General features: G+C 33.5%; 2 protein-coding genes across 4 annotated transcripts; both read left to right on the top strand.

Annotated features, from left to right (window-relative positions):
- The first annotated feature begins 1640 nt into the window (after positions 1–1640).
- LOC21401480 lies at positions 1641–11139 on the top strand. 3 transcript variants are annotated; one of them, XM_024174401.1, is made up of 10 exons: positions 1641–1770; positions 2279–2305; positions 3121–6209; positions 6298–6378; positions 7630–7782; positions 8175–8338; positions 8430–8577; positions 8688–8810; positions 9687–9774; positions 10692–11139. In XM_024174401.1, exons 3-10 carry the CDS (start codon positions 3243–3245, stop codon positions 10892–10894), a joined length of 3927 nt encoding a protein of 1308 aa, XP_024030169.1. In that variant the 5' UTR covers positions 1641–1770; positions 2279–2305; positions 3121–3242; the 3' UTR covers positions 10895–11139. The 3 variants fall into 3 exon arrangements, with proteins under 3 accessions (XP_024030169.1, XP_024030168.1, XP_010109854.1); XM_024174400.1 differs by having other exon boundaries at positions 2234–2305; XM_010111552.2 differs by lacking the exon at positions 2279–2305.
- Positions 11140–17043: 5904 nt separating this feature from the next.
- LOC21401479 (MADS-box protein defh21) lies at positions 17044–20328 on the top strand. The gene is made up of 6 exons (XM_024174369.1): positions 17044–17234; positions 18445–18511; positions 18648–18812; positions 19543–19584; positions 19696–19737; positions 20065–20328. Exons 1-6 carry the CDS (start codon positions 17044–17046, stop codon positions 20326–20328), a joined length of 771 nt encoding a protein of 256 aa, XP_024030137.1.
- The last annotated feature ends 5510 nt before the right edge of the window (positions 20329–25838 follow it).

Raw genomic sequence — 25838 nt, 5'->3', positions numbered from 1 at the left:
ACCTCTTTTAGGCAAAGATCAAGTCATAGATAGAACATTTACGGGAAATGATGATTCCTATTAGATCCTAATCTTTTTGTGTTTGGTATGAGAATTCGTGTCATAGTTCGAATCATTATTCGTAACTTGCTATAGTATTTTCTCTCATAAAAAATACACGTAAATAAAAAATGATTCTGAATCATGAATCTAAATTCGTGAACCAAACGTCCACACTTGATTGGGTTTACAGTCTCGAGATTTACTTCTACTGGTATGACATGAACGACTATGAACATGTCCGCTAGCTAAGATGAGAAGCCAAGCATTATTGGCAAACGATTAATCGAATCCTTGAAGGCTGAGGTCAGCAACCCATTGCCTTGTGAGAGGAGATGAAGTTGAAACTTACAAAAAAAAGTAAGGTTTGAATTGCTCAATCCATCCAATTCAAATGAATCCGTCAGATTAGATTGGGTTAGAAGGCGGTTTAAATAATAAGGGGGTGTTTGGTAGAGGAATTCGTTCCCTTATTCGAATTATGATTCGTGATTCGCTACAGTATTTTCTCTCACAAAAAATACACGTAAATCGAAAATAGTTTAAATCACATGGTTTGAATCCTCCAACCAAACGAACCTTAATAGATTAAAAAATCCCAACTCAAAGGTTTAAATTGATTTACGGAAACATTTTTCAATCCGTTAAATTTGCAAATTCAAATTATAAAATAATATTGATGAACGATTAATATTGAGTTTTATTGAAGTTAGTTTTTTATAATTAGTTAAATTAGATTTTATCGAATTATTTTATGTTATGGTATATATATTTTTAATTTTAAATATTAAAATAAATTGGCCTTCAATAGTCTAAGACGTCGTTTATTTCACCGATTCGAATTTAGAATTCGAGTTTTACTACAGTAAAAAGCTCTCAGAAACAGTCACATTTAATTTTTTTGTAACAGTAAAAAACACTCACATAAAGTCACATCTCAACTCGAATTAAAAACTCAAATCAACGAACTAAACTAAACGGGCCTTAAGCTTCAAAAGCTTAAATTTTGAGCTTATCCCGTGGAATTTAATCCATAAAATTTGATAATTTTAAATGTTGAAGTTTAAATTTTAGGTTTATCCCGCAGAATTTAATCCATAAAATTTGATAGTTTTAATTGTAATTGAATAGGGAACTTCCAAATTAATAACATATTTTTCTAATTCGATAGTTTTGAGTTAGATCGTTGAAGTTCAAAAATAATTGGTAGAATTAACCCCTTCTTATGTACATGACGGTTGCACATTTTTGCTTTTTTTTTTTTATAACATATTTGTATAAAGAAAAGGGTCTTTTTGTCATTTAACATGATACATGATGGCGTTCTTTTCCTTTGTTCCTTTCCCCTCCTTAAAATACCTGTACGAAGAGAAGGGTCTTTTCGCCATTGTAGTAAATAAACTACAATACTCTCTTTAGTTTTTTTTTTTTTTATTATGCTTTTTAGTTTTTCATAAAATATAAAATTCGTTACTCAGGGATGTAAGAAAAGAAATTAGAAACCTTTAAAAAAAAAAACAAAAGAAATAATAATTTTTCATTTATTTGGTACAGTACCGCCGTTGAAGGGGCTAATATCACATTCCCTATTTTCTATTTTCTACTTTCTTGTCTTCATTTCCCTTTGCAAATATATAAGCCAAGAGCATTCTCTTCGTGTTTTAGTTTCGTTTCCTTTCATCGTTGCGTCGCTTCAGACGACCACCGAAAGCCCCAACATCGCACGTCCAGGTTCAGATCTCTCTCTCTCTAGCTATGAATTTCGTTTCTCTCTCTACTTTTCTAATGGAGATCTGATATATTTCTTGGTCAAATTGGGGAAAAAATCGTTAAAGATCTGTTTCCTAAGCTGCTATGATTATCCTTTTTCTCTTTCATTTGTTATTCAATTCTTTCAATTTCTTTGTGTCCCAGTTTATGGGTGTTCAGTAGGTATTTCAGCAAGACATGAAAAATTAGAGCGTAGAACAGAATTATTTGTATATAGTTGATCTTTTGGTGCCTATAGTTGAGCTAGTCGGAATTCTAATTTTTGCTATTGTGTTGCTCTCATGGGCGTGTGTTCCTTTAGATTTAAGTTATCGATAATGGAATTATGGAAGTTGTATTGCATGATGATATTCCCTTTTACTTGTTGATTGTGGTCTTAGTTGCTTGTTTTTATTATCTTACATTCTCTAATCTAAATTTTTAGGTGCTGAATAAGGCTTTGTTGTTCCCTTGTGATTGGTGCTTGCAGATTCTTATTTCTCAGTAAATCAAGATGGTAAGCTTTTTACCTTTTTGTGCTTCCTATTTTAATCTTCTTGGATATATTATGGTGTTTGGTTTAACTTTTCAGTAACTAATGTGGTTTATAGTTCTCTTTATAATATCGTATCGTTACATTAACATCTTTAGTTGAAGTTTCATTAATTTCCCAAATATATGATCATTATTTGTATCCTTCGGAGTTTGACAGTTGTTGGATCTAGTGTTGAAATTTTAAATTAACACAATTCTGGGGTGAATGAGATGTAAAAATTGGAGAATGAAAATGAGTTTAGGGTTACAGTTTCTACTTTATATGTATCTTCCATGGAACCGAAAAATCAATTTGAGCCTATCCCCATTACTAAGCTACTGATTTGATATATCTAAAATAATTTGTTTTATGCGTGGGTGCATTTGCTTTTCAACATTTGTGCTTATTTCATTAGCTACTCTTTTGTTACTTCTTAATCTCACACATCTACTTTTGCTTATAACTTTTTCCAAAATTATACAATTACATATTGAGCTTTTTTTTTTTGTTTAAAGTTCATTTTGCATTATTTTATTTATTTATTTTTCTTTGGTCTGGAGCTAATATTTGTGATTTGTGCATATACAATTTTCAAATTTTTTCTGGATGCAAGTTGGGGTTTGTGAGACGTCGAAATCCTGGGTTTTCGATATAATTTGAAGCATAGCTCTTATTTTTTTTTTCTTTTTTATGTGTGTACGCATGTGCGCGTCTCTTTGGGAGAGATGGGTTCTTAGAATCCCTTTAGCTTATATTGCAAGATATTACATTGGTAACTAAACTAAACTAATGTGCAGGTTGTTCTGGTGACGACTGAAATATCTCCACGGAAAGAAGGTTATGTGCTGATGAAGTTTATTATTCGCTAGCTTGGCACCTTAGCTAAGATGTTTCTCCATGTGAATGAAGTTAAAGTGAAATGGAAAGGAATCTGGGAAAAGGTGCTATGGATCAACAGAAAAACTACGAACAAGTTCGGTACAACAACACTGAATCAAGAAATGAGGGACTTGGGTCCACTAATTCAAGATATTTTCAGGATCCGTCAAGTAATATCAATACTAATTTGCGGCCACCAGGTTACAATATGTCTGTTGGGGCTAGACCTGGGCTGAACTACTCCATTCAAACTGGTGAGGAATTCGCTCTCGAGTTTATGCGGGAAAGGGTGAATCCAAGGCAACATTTCATTCCGAATGCTTATGTTGATCCCAATAATGCGCCTACTTATATGGACATAAAAGGCTTACTGGGAATTAGCCATACAGGTTCAGAAAGTGGGTCCGATATCTCAATGATTAATTCCGTGGAAAAGTCCCGTGCCCCAGACTTTGAAAGAAACGGATCTTTTGCTCATGAAGAGAAGGGTTACCATGATTCAGTACGATCAGTACCGAAAAGCTCGTCAAGGAATGATAGCGGTCATGGATTTCATGGTTATGCCTCTTCAGGAGCATCGCAGAGCTCATCCACGAAGGTGAAGTTCCTTTCCAGCTTCGGTGGTAAAATTTTGCCTCGTCCTAGTGACGGAAGGCTTAGATATGTTGGAGGTGAAACACGTATCATACGGATAAGTAAGGATATTTCTTGGTTGGAACTTATGCAGAAAACATTGACCATATACAGCCAGACTCATACAATAAAATATCAGCTTCCAGGTGAGGATCTTGATGCATTGGTTTCTGTTTCTAGCGATGAGGATCTACAGAACATGATGGAGGAGTGCAACATTTTTCAAGATGGGGGATCACAAAAGCCTCGGATATTCCTCTTTTCTAGTGGTGATTTGGAGGATGTTCAGCTTGGTCTAGGAAGCATGGACGGTGATTCTGAGGTCCAATATGTTGTTGCTGTAAATGGTATGGACCTAGGCTCAAGAAAGAACTCATTGGGTATGGCAAGCACCTCTGGGAACAATTTGGATGAGCTACTCAGTCTAAATGTTGACAGGGAGCGGCAGCCTTCACTTGAATTAGCTGGTGCTAGTATTGCTGCTTCAACGGTGAATGTGCCTTCATCAGCTCATCAAGCTTCTCAGACGTTGCTTCCTAGTTTAGCCAGTGCTTCTGAATTTGATACACAAGGTTATCGGGGACTTGACTTACATAAGGGAGAAGCCAGCCAGCATCTATCATCTACCCCACTGCAGTACAATTACAGTATTCACACTTCTAACTATGCAACTTCTGGAGAAAGTTTGGCTCCAATGCCCATTCATGCGCATGCAACTCAACAAGGAGTTTTGGCTAAACAGCAGCTCTACGATGGCTTCCATCTCCATGATTCTGAAGCATCCATGAAAGAGATGAAACTGAAAGGAGTTAGCTTGGCTCAAAAGACAAGTGAACCTGACAAAATTCGGTCTCTAGAAAAGGAAGTGCCATTAAAGGAGGCGGTGATGAAAAGAGGGAGCTCACTCCATAAGATAAATGAAAATGAGAAAAGTTGGACCATGGAAAATGAGCAGGTCTTTTCTTCTCATTCACCCGATGGTTCCGCTCCAAGTTATATTCACACAGAAGAACCGTCATTTGCAAATTCAGCAAGAGATGTTGGGCCACTTTCAACAGGTACAAAAAGCAATAGGAAGCTCCAGGAACCTCTACAAAATTCAGTCTTTCTTGAAGATGCAAGTGAAGTGAAAAAGAATAATGAGGATGATCAACCTTATGCATCTAGTGTACCATTTACTGCTGGATATGGTGGTTCTGAGACAGATCCTGCTGACTTCAGCTGCCTTGAACCACCTGTGGTTCCCCAACCAATCTTTAGTTCGGAGCGAATTCCCAGAGAGCAAGCCGAACTAAACCGTTTGTCAAAATCAGATGATTCTTTCGGTTCTCAGTTCTTGAAAACACAGGCCCTTTCTGAGCACTCGCAACCAATGTTAAATTCAGTTGATAAATCTCGTGATGGGAATGTTACTATGCATTTTGAACAGTCATCTTTATCTTCGAAACCACAACACAAAAATCCTCAAACATTTGAAGAAGGACTCGCACAATTGGGAAAGTACAAAGAGTTTGCCGAGAGCATTACGAGTTCAGCAATTTCTGAGGAGGTGCGTGACTCCAATTTACATAAGCCTGACTTGAGACATGTAATAGCCAAGTCTGGGGAGGATGAAATGGTCCGGGTCAAAGATAACTACAAAGATCTCTCCACCAAGGATAAGGAAGCAGCACAGTTGAGTCATCAAACAGCAAGTCAAGGAGCTGAAAAGAACAAGGAGGGCTCCGCTTTAAGGTCACCAGAATTTGAGTGGAAGGAAAATGCAACTGATAAGGACTATGCTAATCATACTAAGAGCCAGGTGCAGCCCATGGCTTGGGTGGAAAACTCTGCGACAGTTGTTACTCGTGGAGAGTCTGCTGCTGCTGTTAGCACTTCTGAACATGGCGACATTCTTATTGACATCAATGATCGTTTTCCTCGTGATTTTCTGTCAGACATATTCTTAAAAGCTAGAATCTCTCAGAACCTCTCAGGCATAAGTCCACTGCCTGGTGATGGTGTGAGCTTCAACATGGAGAATCATGAGCCAAAGAGTTGGTCATACTTCAGAAAGTTGGCCCAGGATGAATTTGAAAGAAAAGATGTGTCCCTTATGGACCAGGACCATCTAGGTTACTCTTCTTTGCTGACAAACATTGGAGAAGGAGCTGCCGTAGATTATAGTCTTCCTCCTCTGAAGTTTGATGGACGTGCTTTGGATCACATCGACTCCCATATGAACTTTGTTGAGGACATTGATCAAGAATCAAGCTACATCACTGGTCCCATCACAATGAATTTCCATTCCGATTACAATCCTTCACAACTCAAGGACAAGGAGAGTGAGCAGTTGGATATAGTTAAAACAGTTATCCTGGAATCAGATTATGGGGTATTCCATTTGTTGCCTTTCTCTTAGGTAATTAGCATCTCCACCGCTTTCTTTACCTTTGACCACCCGTTATCTTATCACCATACAGGAAGGGAAGCTGGATATTCAGAACACAGCTGTTCCTCTTGTAGATCCTACTCTTGGAAATTTTGATATTAGTACCTTGCAGGTATGATCCTTACAGTTTGCTTCTTTATACTCTAGCAATGTGAACATGGAGAAAATTGTCTCGGTATTTTGTTAACCATGATTCCTTGACTTTCACTATTGTGACCACCATTTTTACAATCACTCTCTCTTTCTCTCTCTCTCTCTCTCTCACTCACACACACACACACATTAACTGGGAGTTTAGAAGCATGAGAGGAGGATCGGGAGTTGAGTCCTCACTAACGAGCAAATAAAATGAATTTTCCTAATTTCATGAGATGAAGATCCGTAAACTCTTTAGTCAGAGGACCCTCATTAGGGAATCTCTCCAACTAAAGTATCCAAAAAATAGCTAGAACCAAGCATCAAGATAACATCTCGTCTCTTGCCTTCTTTTGAAAGCCGGGACTTCCCTACCAATAAAGACTTGTCTTGGATAAATTATCTAAGAAAACGCTAAAATTATAACCAACCAAAACCAATATTCAAAAATGATGGGACAAAATAGTATAGCTGGTCAATTTTGTCAGCACATTCTTTTCCTCCATAGGGACCAACCCATCCTATTCGTTGTCACTATAATCACATATCTCTGTCAATTGATGCCATGCTTTATCTACTTTCTTCTATTTTGTTTTTGTTTGTGCTTTTTTAATAATTATTCAAATGTGTTTCTCAACGGAAGTGTGGCCGAAAGTTTTAGAGACTTGTATCTTAACTAAGGAAATACTCATGTGACGTGAAGCGCAAGCCGCAACATTTGGTCGAGTGTGCACGAACTTTCTTTTTCAACATCTAACTATATGAAAAGTTTGTATATAACTTGATGTAGTAATTTGATATTTATTGCGTAACTCTGTACCCCGGCTTGTATAATAGATTAAATATACAATAAAATATCAAATTAAAAAAAAGGGAAAAGAAAAGGAGAAGAATGAGAATAAAACAAAAGGTCGGAACAAGCTGATAGGTTATTGAATTCCAACTCAAAAAAAGGGAAAAAAGCAAAGGAAAAGATTTTAAATTCTTATATCATACTTACTATAATGTTTTGTCTTATTTGCTGCCATCTCAATTTGTGCATGTAAGAAGTGTTTGTAAAGATATTCTTCAAATGCGTGCCATTAGGCCAGAACAAATTTCTGCATCATCTGTGCTCTGACATCTCTTTTTCCTATTCTGATTATTTTTCTGGAGTATACTCAGTGGATGTTAGTTTAAGTTTTGGAATTTCTGAATCATTCTCTTCCATCTCTGGATTTCATAGCAGATTATAAAGAATGAAGATCTTGAAGAGCTGAAGGAATTGGGTTCTGGTACTTTTGGGACTGTTTATCATGGAAAATGGAGAGGGACGGATGTTGCCATAAAACGAATAAAAAAGAGCTGTTTTACCGGACGATCATCAGAGCAAGAAAGATTGGTGAGTTTAGTGCATTATTTGCTTGGTTATTAATTTTAAATGAATGGTATTGGATCCTGAGATGCTCAAGATATTTTTGAGAAGTGGGTAGAATAGATGGCCAAGCGGAGTTCGTTTGGCGTGTTTCCTCTGTTTTATACCCTCAGATTGCCCTTGCTTGTTTTGAGGGGGGAAAAAAAGAAGAGAAAAATGGTGGTCCTTATTTCTGATAATCTTATCTGCTTGTGAACACTAGCCATGAAAGATAGCGTTTGCCTACCATTGTGAATAATTTAGCGGTGTATTACTTTGGCTTTACAGTAATTGCTTGCTGATTTTGTGAGGTTAATCTTCCCCACCCCCTCCTTTCTTTAAGTTTTATGTTTGTAATTAGTGCTTGATTTACTTCCCAGACGTTAGAGTTCTGGCGTGAAGCTGAGATTCTTTCAAAGCTCCATCATCCAAATGTGGTGGCGTTTTATGGCGTAGTCCAGGATGGACCAGGAGGAACGCTAGCTACTGTGACGGAGTTTATGGTGAATGGATCTCTAAGGCATGTTTTACTTTGCAAAGAGAGGTATTATCTTGATTAGATGAGCTTCATATCCAGTATACCTGATAAATGGATCTAGTCCTCTTAATCTTTTATTAATTTTGTGTTTGACCAGGCATCTAGATCGCCGTAAACGGCTCATCATTGCCATGGATGCAGCATTTGGAATGGAATATTTGCATTCAAAGAATATAGTACATTTTGATTTAAAATGTGATAACTTGCTTGTCAACTTGAAGGATCCTTCACGACCTATTTGCAAGGTACTTTAACTGTTTGCCTGTGTTATCTGAGTTGTCTCAATTGTTTTTAGTAAGCAGTAAATGACGCCACCTTTAAACCAACTGTTAACAGAATGCTTCACATTTCATAGGTTGGTGATTTTGGTTTGTCAAAAATCAAAAGAAATACCTTAGTCACTGGTGGTGTGAGGGGCACCCTTCCATGGATGGCACCGGAACTACTGAATGGTAGTAGTAGTAAGGTTTCTGAAAAGGTAAACTGCTATTTACTTAGTTGTACAAAGAAAGAGAATAAAATAATCATTCTGAACAATGCAGAACTTTTGCGCGGGATATTTTTATAAGAAAAACTTTATTGGTAAAAAATCAATAACAGGAGCAGAGGATAAGGTATCCTAAAAGCTACAGAACAAAAACAAAGTCTGACCATGAAAAAAGAAAGAGAAGAAAGCTACCAAATCATCTCCCTATTACATCTTTCCAACTTAAAACAATCAAAGAAAAAAACATGTCATGGTCCATCCTGAAATTTGTACGAGGGAAAATGATTCACTGAACCTATATCTAATGGATGCATTTTTAATTCATGAGATTGCGCAAAAATGTAAAATACAAAAGGGTGAAATCTAAGGATGGTAAGCTATATGGAACTCTAGAACCAAAATAAAAAAAAATTAAGCACTTTTTTGTGATAATTTTTTTTTGATCTTTTATTGTAATACATAACTAGAATCTGAATCTGCTTGATAAAACCCAAAGTTTACTAAAAAGATCGAGGTATGTGTACCGACTAAACTAGTAGGTATTTGTAGAACTAAGAAGTGCTGATATAAATCTAGTTGTGTGGTGTTAAAATACTTATTTCCTTATTTTAGAACTATGGCGATGAGAAGAATGATAGTAATGAATAAGTAAGTAAGATTGTGGTAAGGGGTGAGGTCTAAGATCTGCTAACCAAGTAGTGGAATGTTTATTTTTACTAAAATTCAATTAGCCTTGAAAGAATTGTCACTATCTTAGAGTCGAGTAAATAATTTTACTTGGAGAGAGTTACTCAGAGTTGTAATCTCAGATATCTTTTGGTCTGGTGTTGACAACCATCTTGCCATTCTTTTTCCCCTTGTTTTCAGGTTGACGTGTTCTCCTTCGGTATTGTCCTATGGGAGATTCTTACTGGAGAGGAGCCTTATGCCAATATGCACTACGGAGCAATTATAGGTATGTTTTATACAAGTTACTTGATTCATTTATTTATTTATTTTTTCCCAGTATCTCGTAGCGATTTACATTTTTCTTTGGAAATACTCTTGGCAATTTTACCTTGCACGTAGAAAACACTCATCCAAGAAATCAGAACTTTTAATGAAGTTGAGTCGGATCTCCTTGACTTCATGGCCATAAATTTATTTTTGGTTGAATTATTTATATATTTGGTTATCTGTTAGCTGAGTTATGAAGAAACTTGTGTTCTGTGTTATGAATGTCAAAAGTTACAAATTCAGGTGGTATTATTATCTTATAGAATTATTTTGGATAACAAGTCTTTTGGAAAACAAACAAAACTTATGTATGAGAATAGAGTTCAAAAGGAAAAAAAAAAAAGAAAAGGATTAACAGACTTCAAAAAGAAGAGGAAAAACTAGTCTTAACATGACAAAACAAAACCTGCAGAAAGCTCGGGAAACCCTTTGAGAAACTAAAGCCAACACTCAACACAGCATACTTCCAGCTCAAGTGAAAGAGGAGTATTTGTGAACTCCTTAGACGTCGAAACTCAAAAAATAGCCTAGCACTTGGTTTATTCTTATAATAGAGCTCGTCTTGAAAGCACTCTTTAAAAGTCTCCTCGACTCTTTCCAACCAAAGAACCTAAAGCAAGACGAGAACTAAACTTCTCCATCCGGTCCAAGCTTATTACCACTCAAGCCAATAAATTTTCCATTCATCAAATAATATAGAGCGATGAATCATGCAACAACTATGTTCTTTGATATATGGAGGGTCCTTGAATTAGACCCATCATGTGGTAGATTACTCCCGTAGATCTTATGTGTCTTCATTAGAACCAGATCAAAAGTGAATTTGTAGAAAAAGAAATGTTCTCTGTACTTTACATGGCGATTCCTAATTTGCAGGAGGGATTGTCAACAACACATTGAGGCCACCCGTGCCAAGCTATTGTGATGCTGAATGGCGATTGCTAATGGAGCAATGCTGGGCACCTGATCCAATCGTACGCCCGTCTTTCACGGAGATTACAAGACGCCTGCGCATTATGTCTGCAGCTTGCCAAAGCAAACCACAGACTCATCAGCTGCAGAGTCAACTACCCAAGTAAGAACTGTCGAAATCCCATTGTGCCATTTTAGCTGTCATATTAAGTTATAATTCCAAGAGTTTAGTTTTGTTAAGGTGTGTATCATATGAGTAGGGATAAAGGGGACTCGGTGAGATTATGTTTTATAAGTTGGTTGTACATTATTATTGAAAAGCATGCTGGTATTTTGTGGAAATATTCTGAAATTGGTTAATGTGTAAAGCTATTATTTGTGTTAATAGTAAATACAAACTTTGCTTTGCCTACGGCTCTTTTTTATCAATGACATGTAAATTTGTCATGTACATTTTGTTGCTATGGTGCCGAGTCCCAGGTAAATAGTTGGTGATGTAGAGCGATAAAAAGTTGTGGATTATCTGCTACTGGAAAGAAAATAAAAGTACAAATAGTGACAAAAAGTGAAGGAAATACCACCAAAAAGGAAAGTGTTTTAATTTTCAGCTGTTGAAGCAGACTGGTTTTTCAGTCTTTCGCTCTACAAATATTGGATGAGGAGCGGGAAAAGACAAACATCTCACACGTTCTTTTTTTTAATTATTTTTTAGCTTAAGATTTTTTTTTGGGGAAGCATTTTTCATACCAAATTTGATAGCAAATTAAATTGAGAAGGCTTAAAACTAAGGTTCGTTCATTTTACTGATTTGAGTTTTCAATTTCAATTTTATTATAGTTAAAAGTTATCAGAAACAATTATATCTAACTATTTTGCTACAGTTAAAAGCTCTCACATAAAGTCACATATCGATTTGAGTTTTTAGTGAACTAAACGAGGCTTAAATTGGCACATGATTCTTAGAGCCAGTACGAAGATCAGTGTTACTTGGATACTTTTTTGTCCGTCCATCTTTTAGGTTTACCTGATTGACTTACACTTGAAGTACTGATTAATATTTAATAGTCGGATAAGATTTTTTTTATTGAATAATTAATTAGATAAGTTGAAACGTCTCTGTTATGCCTTGTTTAAGATTTTTTTTTTTAATTTTTTAATTTTTTAATTTTTATTTATTTATAAATTTAAGGGGGAAACATATCGTAGAATAACAAGGCTAAATCAGCCTGAATAGCAGAAGGTTACAAGGTAACGGGACAGCCTCAACAACCCAATACATCGCAGAAGTAAAAAAGCACAGAATCAGGCAATAGATGAGCTATCTCGTTACTTTGCCGAGAAACATGATAGCATCGACCGCCAACAGCAGACGAAGACATCTGAATATCTTTGATAATAAAACAATTATCAGAAAAGATACCCGAATACAATCACCAGAAAAGACAATTATTGAACGAATTCACCAAGTCCATCGCATCCGTCTCAACAACAGTTTTTAGGCAACGCCATATGATATGTTAGGTACAATCAAAAGCATTTTCAAGTCATTGAGTGCACTATGCATTCATTATGCATAATTGCTTTTGACGCGAGAAATAATTAAGTCAAACACGAATTGTCATCTTTAGGTAAAAATGATGATTTGGGACCTTACTCATTCTTCTTCTGTTCAGTTATGCATACATCAGTTCTTCTTCATCTTTCTTTTCTTTTTCGTTTTTCTTTTTTCTTTTTTTTTAATATTCGCCCGGCAGTCTTCACTATCACGTACGTTCTCAAAATTTAATGGAAATAGAATTAAAAATATTGAGATAGGCGGTAGCTTATGACTAATTTTTGCTGAAAGATAACTTAACTAATTGTATTCAACACACAGAAATTGTTCTCGACAAAATCTACCCCTATTGTTTTGTTTTTTGGACTTCACAGCCCTTGTACATCGAACTAAAATATGGACTGATTAAAAGTATACATATATATCTATGATTCTATAATTTCTATTATTATTGTGTTAGTTTACCAATTCATCCCGGTAAATTAACATGGTATTAGAGTGGGAGGTCCTGAGTTCAAACTCCCATAATTGCATTCTTTATTCCCATTTAAAATTGTTATCATGTGTTGAGTTTTTAATATATATCGGGCTTAAATATTCACATGTTGGGCTTTTCAATTAATTTACTCACACGATTGCCCATTCTCTAGCCCACACGTGAAGGAGAGTGTTAAAGTATAAAACTATTGTTGGCCCACCTTCTAACAGCTTAAGCTTTTGGGATGAATTAGTAAACTAACATGATGGTATTAGAGCGGGAGGTCCTGAGTTCAAACTCCTGTAATTGCACTCTTTATTCCCATTTAAAATTGTCATCATGTGTTGGGTCTGTAATATATATCGGGCTTAAATATTCACGTGTTAGGCTATTTAATTAATTTACCCACATGATTGTCCATTGTCCAGCCTACACGTAAAGAGAGTGTTAAAGTATAAAATTATTATTCTATAATTTTTATTGAGGCAGACATGCATATTGTAGAGAGGCGAGAGAGGGTTTCGGTATTCATAGCATATATAAATGTAGAAAATGCGTTGGGGTTCAATAACTCATCAGCTGATTCGTATCTCAAATTCAATTTGGACTTTGATATTCTTTGTTTGCACAAAATACACGTATCTATTGGGAACAAATATGAGCCTCAGAGCACGTACAATGTTAAAAATCATAAAAAAAAAAAAAAAAAAGGAACAGCCACGGGAGAAGAGACGTACTTTGATTGTACGTTCATGTATATATAAGTGTATATATATATGTATATATGTATATATACGTTCATTTTTCTTTTTCGGAATTAAATTAATGGGAAGACGAATATATACGCATGATGAGTTAAAATTGTAATGCCCCATCTCATTTTCTGTCCAAACCAAAGAATCAATAAGAAGTGCGATTAGTCAAACCAAACCTCTCTCTCTCTCTCTCTGCATACACCATGTGAAATAAAAGAGAACGTGATTGAGAGAGATGAAATTGACGTAAAACTGCTTCCAGATTGAGGCAAGCAACAAGTTCTTATTGTTTTTTTTCTACTGCTGGCTCTGATTCCGGAATCATGCTTTTATCCACTAATGTAATATATATATATATATACATGTCATATATAAATATATATATGTCTGTAACTTCTTTTCACCTTTAATATTTCTTGCAAGCTATTATACACCGTTGATCATCATCAAATATATACACACACACGCCGTTGGGTCAGTTCACGAGTATTAGATCTCTTTAACCGAAAATTTGCTCGATTGATTACCTTCTTAAATATTGATTACTTCTAATGATTAATTGATTAACTAGGAGGTGATTGTTAAATATAAATACATTCAACTGCACTGGATCCAAAAGTATTGCATGCGATAAGAAAATTGACATCAACTGACCAGCTCTAATTTGAGAGAGAGAGAGAGAGAGAGAGAGAGAGAGAGAGAGAGAGAGAGAGATGCAAATGTAGTGGCCTTGTGGTTGTGGGGACCAAGCTGCTAAACCTTGGTTATTCCAAATTAAGGGCTTCCTAACTAAAGGGGTTATAATAGGGTTTGTTGCAGCAAGGCGCAGAAAATTATGATTACAACTGCACATCATTTGACCATTAATGTTATATTGTTAACAAATAAAAAATAAAAAAAAAGTTTTGAAAAAACAATATATTACATAAATGCATATACAGATTTTAATATATATCTGATCTGCGCATATGGATTATATTAGCTTATATGCATCAAAAATACTCTTGTCTACACACAAACACATGGTTTCAGACGAACTTATTACTGGTAAAAAAGCTTTACATCATAATGTAATTTAGGTCATTACAAGAAGGTTATATGTTGCGACTATATAGCTAAGAATTTCAATATGGTTAGTTTATACCTTAAAATTAATACGTATAAGGTGGGGATATGTGCATATATATATATATAGAAGCTCCAACATGGTTCGCTAATCTGGAGCGCATAAAGGAGAAATAATATCTATGAATGAGCTTTAATTGCCATAGAGAACACCGGAATAGTACTACAGCATATTGGTGGCTTAAAAAATTAATGAGGATTAAAAAGAATCCCGTTTGAAATTTCATTAAAATATTTTAATAATAGATTATAACCTTTTCTTATAATTTCAAAAAAAAAAAAATTAAACTACTTCATTAACAATTTCTTTACGTGATCACTATCGTGTTTTCAGTTCATAGGTATAGTTATAATATTAATTAATCATTAGAACCAAAATGTGAGAGATAGAAAATCTTATCGTCATCCTTAATTAGGATTCATTTGTACGTAGTATAATAGATCACTCCAGCTTTCAATTTTCTACCTGTACTATATATAATATGTACAAATTAGGTGCATAAATTATAGGTTAATCTTTACTCTTTACTTTTGATTGATAACCTTTTTAGTCAAATAATTACACTAACAAAAGGGTATTTATCAAGAGTAAGGAGCAAAACTCCATACTCATGCACTCTTGAAGGTAAATTCTCCATTTTTTCTATATTTATACAAGAAAGCAATTAAGTTAATTACTATATTGGAAAAAACGAGCCTCTTCTTCTTCTTCTTTTTTTTTTTAATTAATTTAGAAACCACATTGTACTTATTCTAGTGGTAAATTAACTTGTAGTTAATAATTTGCGATGCGCAGCAAATCATAATCCAACTGATCTCGTTCATGTCCAAGTAATTATAATAATTTAGCAGATATTAAGGTAAAAAAGAGAATCAAAATCAAAGCTATTGATATATTATATCACTGGCAATTAGCATATACATATTAAATTTGAGAAATAGTAGAAAATATGCCAATATGAAAAGCTTAAGAAAGTATATAGGTCAATTTTTAGTTATAGAAATTAATAGGCCATAACTTGTCAAGTTATGGTTCATAACCAGATAAGTTATGGACAAACTTGTCAAGTTATGGTTCATAGCCAAACAAGTTATGGACAAAAACGGTGAATTATGGACAATAACTTGTTAAGTTATGGTTCATAACTAGACAAGTTATGGACGAAAACAGTAATTTGGCATATTTATTAACTTATGTAAACTATTGGCCTATTAATTTTAATTCATCTCAAGTCTTGTCCTATTTCCCTCTTTCTCCCATATAATTTCCACATCAATGTTTGGTTGCTTAATGACTAAGCCATATATTAAAGTTTAAACTCCACCTTAAAGTTGAGAGAGCTCACAAGCAAATCCACAGGCCAGCCATTTCCGATAGGGGGTTAGGGTTCAGAGAATTTTCAACTTTTGGCAACATTTTCCCAATTTGGTAAAACTGATAAAGGCCACAGCTAGCTAGCTTGGCGTTTACTAGCAGAAGAGACTATGATGCGTGGTCAACAATACGACGTCACTCTCGTTCTCATTTCTTTTGTGCTTTCAAATATTAAAAAAAAAAGAAAAATATAATGATAAAGAAAACGAAGCAAAAGATTATCTGAAATGGCTATCGAATTTTTTGACTAAAACACTAACATCATCATATACTAGGTTTTTTTTTTTTTTTTTTTTAATAGATTGTCTCTTGAATTTTCTAGCATGATATATAAAATAAAAAATTAATTAAAACATAGTGGTTATATTTAGATGAGACAAATTAATGGTCTCCATATATATAATATTACTGAATCGATGGGGGTCAATATGATGAATTAGTGCAAGTTCAAAGGCATATTGGTAATATTATTACAAAAGAATGGACCATCTTTATTTCTAAGGTTAAAACGAGCTAAATATAGACCAGTCCAGCTCACAAAGGCTTTCATGCCAAAGAAGTTCTATTCTAACAAGCAAAAGAAAGAGATCAGAGACGACTGACCAGTAAACCCTTTCTTCCTTTATCTTCTCTCTAACTTCTCTCTCTTGTTTTCTGCAACATCTACAAAAATGATCTTAAAATACGCATAAATATTTATTTGCCATTGTTGGGGTTTTCAGAAACAAAAGCTTCCATACTCGTAATAACACTTTTTTTTTTCTCACATAGTTCTTCATTTAATAGGAGAAAAAGGGTGTGTGTTTGTATATTCTTATAGCATATCCTAATATGAGAAACTTTTTTCCTTTTTTTTTTTCCATAAACTATAGCCTATATATGTGTTTATTCAGTGCTCTAGTATCTTTTAGAAATTTATATTAATTCATTGTTGGATAATTCAGATAATTTACTAATTTTCTTTTGGCTAATTTCCCTAACTAGAAGATCTGTAGCTTATTATTATAAGCGCTGGTTTGAAGAAAATTATGGGACGTGGGAAGATAACCATCTCTAGGATAGAGAACAAAACCACAAGGCAAGTCACCTTCGCGAAACGCCGCGCCGGGCTCCTCAAGAAGACTCATGAGCTCTCTGTGCTTTGTGATGCCCAGATCGGCCTTATCATCTTCTCCAGTAATGGCAAAATGTATGAGTATTGCAGTGCTGAGGCATCCAGGTACATATATATATACACACACTATATATATATATATGTTGTATAATAATATTAATCATGATGGACATCATATGTGAAGTACTTTACAGATATTTTATTCATGATAACCTACATTTTTTATTATTAAAATAGACTACTATTTTTTTCTTCTAGTCTTTGTTTGATCGGTCTCCTTAAAAGAGTTTTTGCTTTTACTTGTGCTGTTTTGTGTTTGCCTTCTTCAAGATCTACAACTATTGTACTCTCTCTCTCTCTCTCTCTCTCTCTCTCTCTCTCTCTCTCTCTGTGTTATTGAATTAATGTTATTCGCTTTGTTCTTTCCATGATCAGTAGGTTTAGACACACACACACACACACATATATAGTACTGACCAAAATCCATTTTCACAATTTAAGTTCCTTGAACTGCTTTGTTGTGCTTAGATCTGTACATCTAGGGTCTAGCCATACCCACTCTGATTATATATATTTTTACCCTGAGCTATGTGTACAATATATAGATCATATCATGTATTCTAAGCCCTTATATATTTTTCCTTTTTTAAGGCATATATATTTCGTTTCTGATCTGTGAGTAATTAAACTTTGTACAATTATATATTTACACTTTTATTTGAGATAACTAAGATCAGCAAGTTTTCAACCAGCTGCATATATATCTTCTTCAATTCATGTACTTTAGTTTCAATGTCATCAATTTCTCTTCGTGAAACTGTCTTCCTGTTAGATTTTTTTTCTTCATTTTTTTTCTCCCTGAATGGTCCATTTGTGTCCAACTATTATTAGTACAATAATAGGCATTTTGGTAAGCATAATTTTTCAAGGAAAAAGGGAAAAGATGAAAAGTTGCCATAGTGCATTCAAAAGACTCTTGTTCATATACATACATACATATATATATATATATATTAATTGAGTGCATACCAGTGATATACAAACACGACACTTACACGTATATAGAGCCAAATTGGAATATTGTCAGTGAAATGAAACTAAACTACAACACGGTGATCATACGTTTCATTTTGTTATATGCACGGCCCCCATTACGACGTCGTATGATCTGCTAGCTAGCAATTTATTCTAGTTTTTTAATGGGGGAGCAAATTTTCATTTTGATGATTCAATTCCATACTCTATATTTTAGAGTACTTAATTTAGTGCATGGAAATTATATATTTCAAGATTAATGTTTCTTGACGTTTCACAGCATGGAGAATATCATAAAGAGGTATCAGCTTGCGACAGGAACCCGGATTGAGGAACACAATGAATCGGTACCATATAATTTCTATAAACCAAATTATCTAATCATATATATATATATATATATATGTTGTTATAAAGACTAAATAATGTTCGTATAATATTACACTTCTAAAATTGCTTGTTCAACTAATTATAACTCTGTAGGAACAATTGCACGGTGAACTGAGAAGAATAAAAACCGACACCCACAATCTTCAACTGAGTCTGCAACGCTACACTGGGGAGGATTTGAGCTCTGTATCAATGGAGGAACTTGATGGACTTGAGCACATGTTAGAGCATTCTGTCCACAAAGTGCGAACCCGGAAGGTATAAAAATAAAATAAATATTATATACATACATGTATAGTATATATATGTATATGCATATTTTTCTAGGATTAAGTAAAGTTTGCTATGTCATATATATCTCTTCATTCGTAAATATGTTTGGTCACTAAACTGTTATTTTTCCATTACATTTTACTTCGGTAGTACTACTACAATTGTTTGCTTCCAAATGCTTGTATATTATACAGTATATGTAACCCGTTTGTTTCACAAAACAACCTAAATATTTTGTTACAATATTTTCTTTTACAAAATATTTTTAAATTTAACTTTTTTTTCTAAAATATTTTCTAACATAAATTCACAACTCGAATCGGCAAAAACAAAGGAGACATATATATGTACACACACATTATTATATATGATAATTATAGTTATTTTATAAGTTTCTTTATTTTATAAGCTTGTTATAGTTATATTTATTTATAAGTTTCTTCATTTAACACATGATAATTATTCGATTAGTAAACTAGTTCACTTCATTGTATAATCGTACTCTTGAGATGAGGCAAAAAGAAAAAAAAAATTCTCTAGATCAGATTTGTAAAATGTGGAGTTGATTTGTGATATTTGTTTCCCAAAAGCAAAAAAAAAAAAAAAAAAAAGATAGAACTTTTAGGACATAAATTATTTATTAATGATTATCATTAAAAGAGTTTACTCTTACCTTAGAAAATGTTGTACCTGAATTTTATTTTGATACCACCAGATTGAACTCCTACAGCAGCAGATGCAGAATCTCCAGAGAACGGTAAAGTTAATTGAATTCTGAAAATCATTAATTAATGAACTCTCTCTCTCTCTCTCTCTCTCTCTCTCTCTCGGTAGTTTTTAATCATCCTTTATTTGATGATGAAACCAGGAGAAAATACTGGAGCATGAAAATGGACAAATCTATCATATGGTGAGTGTCTAATTAAATAGCTAGTTTTAGTATTTGATCTTAATTAAGGGCTTGTTCTCGGTATTTTCTTTTTTTCAACGTAAAATTTATATCATATGTTGTGTTATTTCCTTTTTTATCAGGAAAAAAAAAATAAACGAAAAACACATATGATAAATACGTGACTACAAAATATTATTATAACGAGAAAAAGAAAACATATAGATCTAGAGTTAAACATGCTTATTGAAAAATTTTCCTAATTCTCTCTATATATTAAGAAAAGACAAAAAAAAAATCAACAAATTAATATTGATCATAATCAACAATAATTAATTGAATAATTAGATAAAAGAGCATGAGGCAGCAGCTGCATTGGCCGCGGAGCATCATCATCATCAGGCGCAGATGACAATGGTGGCAAAGGCCGAAGAAGAAAACCGAAATGCGAATCACGTGAACGTGTTGAACCAGTTTCCGTTCGACGGCGAAGAGCAGCCCAGCAGTGTGCTTCAGCTTGCCACTCTTCAGGCGGCCCCCGGCAGCCACAACTTCTACCCTTGCCGTCTTCTTCCCACTCAGCCCAACCTTCAAGATTACTCTCTTAACTGATCATATATATAGACATATCTATATTTATAATGGTACGTACAAGTCAAATTTTGTTCACCTATATCTATATATGTTGATGATTTAATTAGGGAGATATGTATATATAGCTATATTACTTGTACCTTTAAAAATTAAGCTTAAAGAAACGTGCTCTAAATTCTCTTAAAAGTAACATGAAAGACATCCACATCAATAAATTAGGAACATGAATTTAGTAATCTTTTATAAGCAGCAGCTAGCTTATCATCAAGCTAATTAAACAAATTTTTAAACGTTGTTCTTGATTTATGGTATTCTGCAGGGTGACTTTATTATTAATTATAATACAAAGGCCGAGGCTACTGGATATATATATATTATATGCATTTGAAGTACTTTAGTGCAGGGCAGACACATAATTATGATTATTAAGGATATCTTTTGATGTTATATGTTTATATCCTTTACTTTGTATCCTTTTTCTTTGCTGGACTTGTTTGTCCTGGATAATTGGAGTTACTTATTTCTAGTTTTTCTACCAAATTCGGATATATATGAATTCAAGGCAATTTAGCTTGCGATAGAATATGTATATCGCAGCGTGTACTTTATAGATAAGAGTTACATTCATGAGAATCTCAAATTTAATCCCTCCATTAAAATCTTGTTAAAATTTGAACATAAAATATAAAATTAATGGTAGTTAATTTATAAAAAGGGAATGCACTTTCCCACCATTTTTTACAAATTAAGAGATATATATATATATATTAAAATTCCAATTCATTTCATAAGAAAGTTCATATATTTAAGTCCATAAAACAAACTTAATTAGAAGATTAAATGCTGTTTAGTGTTTTCAAACAGTAGCAGCTTCTACAAATTTATATTCATAATGAATAGAGCACTCAAACAAATTAGCAACAAATATATTTTTATGAACTTGTCTATAATCAAACTTTTCTCAAGAGAGACTAAACAACTTATCCATCATCAGCTACATCCACAAAAAGCATAAAACACCATTTAAAATATAAAGTAAAATTTCTTCTTGTAGATAGCTTTTTCCAAGTGAGGGAGAAAAAGTTTGTGGTCTAATTTTAAATGATACACTCTGTGTCAACAAAACTTATTTTTAAACTTTAACACAATTCTAAGACGTAAGAAACCCGTACTCGAAAAATAGAGTTTCATGTTATTTAGCATAAAAAAAAAAAAAAAAATTGACCGTGTTTGGAATTGATTCCGTTTTTATTTTCTACGTTTTTCAAGAAAGAAAAAATGAAAACGTTTCTAAAATGACGTTTGGCGTAATAAAGACAAAAAATAGAAATGAAAACGATTTTTTGGTTTAGTGTAAAATGAGAGAGAAATGAAAAACGACTTTTAGTTGTTTTTCATTTTTTATTTTCGTTTTCTCCTCTCTCGAGGAGAGAGAAAGAGAGAGATATTAATGAGTTTTTTTATACTGAAAATAATCTTTTGATAAAACTACTAAATGCATTTTTTAAAATGATTTCTGTCTGAAATTGAAAACGTTTTCATATTTATTTTCATACAAAAAATTAAATTATTTTGAAACGAGTTCCAAACGCACCATTTGTCATTCTCATATCGGGATTGAATTTCCCGACAACTAAGACTGGCCTAATCTAAGACTAAAAAACTCATGATCCAAGTTTAAGATTAAGTTTAGAAATAATTTGAAGGTCAATTCCAATCCATATTATGCGTTGATCGATTTAACTCCGAAAATATAGAGATTGTCTCGGATTGAGATATAGCAGATCAAATGAGTCAGAAACTGTTCAAAATGGTAATGTGATAATTTAAGAGACAATTAGGTCTAATAAAGTCAATAAAAGACATGAAAAAGTGTATCATGTTTCAAAAAGGTAGCATTCTATATACTATTCCTTGAGTACAGTTGATTTAATGTACGAATGACTAGTTGTAATATTGCAGAAATTTTTTTCTCTCTTCCCTCCTTAAGATTGGCGCCATTCTTAGTGCTTTACTAACCATAATTTTGTTCAATTAAGCTCATTTATAAGCTTAGCAAATCCTATAGTTAGAAAACAAATCCAATTAGCCACCAAAAGTATGTTATATACGTGGGTTTCACTTAGACACATCTGATCAAATTTCACTCTCCTTTTCCTCTCTTTTGCTGCCCCTCTTTAAGCTTATTTCCTCTTAAAAAAAAATCCTCACTTCCTTCACTCACCAAAGTTAGAAATTAAGGAGGAGGAGGAGGCTTAACTTGGAATTGGTTTACAAGGATATAAACCTTACTCCATTAATATTCCTTAGTTCTTTAAGTTTGATATTTGAGGTTAGGATTATTAAGATTTTTAATCATGTTTGAGATTACGTTGTTGATGCTATGATTAATTATGGTGTGGAAAAAATATTTGGTCACAAAGTTTTGAACGACACAAGACATGATTTGCTACCTGCTTTAGGCAAAGATCGAGTCATGGGTAGAAATTTTGTGGGGAACTTATGAAAGGCCCGTTTAATTTGTCAATTCGAATTTTTCATTCGAGTTGAGATGTGATTTTATGTGAGAGATTTTTATTGTAGTAAAAAAATAAAATGTGACTGTTTCTGAGAGCTTTTTATTGTAATAAAATTCAAATTCTAAACTCGAATCGATGAAATAAACGGAGCCGAAATTTGTAGTAACACATTACGTAGCACTAGCAGTCATGCCCAAAGAGAGTCTGGCCAGGATAGATACAAAATGATAGGCAACGCCAAAGGTCATACTATGATGAGGTAAGTTAGCCGAGTCAAATGTCAGAAACCGATTGCTTTGCGGGAGGAGATGCAGTTGAAACCAAATGAATTTGCCAGTTGAATTGAGTTGAGAGGCGTTTTGGATTGGTAATGGATTAAAAATAAATCTTAATTAAAGGTTTTGGATTAGTCTGCGCGTGTTGAACATTCACTCTATAAAATTCACAAATTCAAACTATTAAGTGACGTTGATGAACAATGAAAACTTTTACTAACTTAGTTTTGAGTTGTATTGAAGGTATGTTTTCATAACGAATTAAGAGCCCACGACCTTTCACGGATCGTCATACTTATCTTAACTTTCAAATATTTACCTCTTAAAGAATGCGAAAAATAGTTAAACTTGAAATATTATAACTTTAAAAGTTTTGAACTTCCTCAAAGAAAAAAAAAAACATGTCGGTTCAACTTAATTATTAAAATCTATACCGTGAAATAAACTTAAGTTCAAAATATTCTTCAAATCAAAACTACCATAAACCAAAGTTCCAAAACAATAAAAATAAAAAACTAAAAACTTTGTTTAACATTAAGCACTTTCATCCTATAATCGTTTCTCCTGTTTTCCTATCACGCATAGCTCGCATCCACTCCAATATTCTCCATGGCTACATCTTACCATTTAGATTGTCTACAACATGAAATAACTTATATAAACAAGGGCTTAGTAAGACACTTAATTCTCACAAATGTAAATGAACATTTTTATTCATCAACAATAAACGTCGTCATGAGAATAATTATTTTTGAACATATTTTAACTTTAAAATCCATCATATATTGGGTCTGACATTGTACCATCATAGCGCGCTAGCCACGGAAAGGATGGGGTAGCAAATCCCATACCAACTGTGACAATAAGACCGCTCACTGGTCACCATCAAGGGTGTACAACGCCATTTAAAAACATAAAAATACATATATACATTTTTTTTCAAAACGTCATCATATGAAATATTAAAGGTGTCATAACATCATCATAAACATCAAAATCATATACTTCTCAATTCTTCAATTCATGTTGCAGGTGAGAGTGTACTTACATGAGCGCCTTACTTAACCTTTTAAAATTTAACGACGGTGACGCGACGAATGAGGTCCTCGGGTGCTCGCCTCTAGAACCGTTCATGCCATAAATTATAAAATGAGATTACTAAAAAGTCTTAACAACTCATCAAATATATTGATCACGTCAAAACAACGTCTAATATACCATTCTCATAAAAATCCCAGTAATTATACAAATTTTCTAAATCTTACAAAAACTGACAGGCTGACCTTTATCTCTTTAAAAATTCATAACAAATCATAAAAAAATCAAAACGACCTTAAACTGGTGCCAAATAAAAATAGACATCAAGATCTTTCCAACGCCATCTTATTTGTTAAGCTAAAAAATTCCAGCATAGTAAACTACGAAAATACCAAAATAAATTCATTAAAGATAAAATCAATTCCAACCATATTCATACTTTAACCAGCCCTAAGACATGTTCCTAAAACATTCAGTTCACACATTCTATAAAAATTCTCATGGCAAAGCAAATTAGAAACATTAACATGACTATTAAAATTCACATATCTTACAACTCGAATTTAAAAACAATATGCTAACTCATGTTTCTATCAAATCACAATTTATAACATAAAAAGAAATAGCAATATAAGAAAATAACATAATTCCTAACATGTCTCTCTAGAATTTATCAAATTATGAAGACACCAAAACACCCAAAATAATAACCATGTCATATATGATTATCCCAAAATAAAACATACGACCATTAACATTAAAACCTCACCTAAATCACATATATCATCCCTCAATCGTCAACCAAAGAAAATTATTCATTATCTCCTTAAACCAACACCCAATACCAAAGAAAATCACCTAATAGAATACCAAATTAGAGATGGAACATACCTTGAAATCTTCTTGATTGTGGCTTAGAAGAACCAAAGGTTTACAAAAAGTGATTAAAATGATGGAGGTTTGATGGCTGGTCTTGGAGGCTCTCTGTGGTGTTTTGAACGTGAGAGAGAGAGAGAGAGAGAGAGAGAGAGAGAGAGCGAGAGAGAGAGAGAGAGAGAGAGAGAGAGAGAGCGAGAGAGAGAGAGAGAGAGAGAGAGAGAGAGAGCGAGAGAGAGAGAGAGAGAGAGAGAGAGAGAGAGCGAGAGAGAGAGAGAGAGAGAGAGAGAGAGAGAGAGAGAGAGAGAGTATGAGTGAAAATATATATTGACTCACAAATCATGTAAAATTAAAAAATGATTAATTTGACATTAATTTGGGGATTAATTCTTTGATTAAATGACCCTTAACAAAGAGAGAGATAGAGAGAGAGAGAGAGTATGAGTGAAAATATATATTGACTGACAAATCATGTAAAATTAAAAAATGATTAATTTGTCATTAATTTGGGGATTAATTCTTTGATTAAATGACCCTTAACAGTTGGGGGAATGGCTGTCATCTAGAATTTCCGTTCATGTTCGCGTGCAGTAACTTGTTCGGAGATTGCTAGATATCCGGATAGTATACTGGCTACATCTTTTTACTCCGATGTCCAATTTGAACAACTGAGTAGACGTTGGAAAGCTTATGAAAGGCTCTACAACTTTGTATAAACTAATGGAATAATTTCAGAATTTTAAAAGTCTAAAATAGAGCTGGAAATTAACGTCATGGAAATGATTCTTTTGTCTAAAAAAAAAATTAAGGAAAAACTTAG

The sequence above is a fragment of the Morus notabilis genome, unplaced genomic scaffold (assembly GCF_000414095.1).
Source record: "Morus notabilis unplaced genomic scaffold, ASM41409v2 Scaffold96, whole genome shotgun sequence".
In the NCBI taxonomy this organism is placed as follows: Eukaryota; Viridiplantae; Streptophyta; class Magnoliopsida; order Rosales; family Moraceae; genus Morus; species Morus notabilis.
Note: the sequence above shows the minus strand (reverse complement) of the source record. Positions and strands in the feature narration are given on the sequence as shown.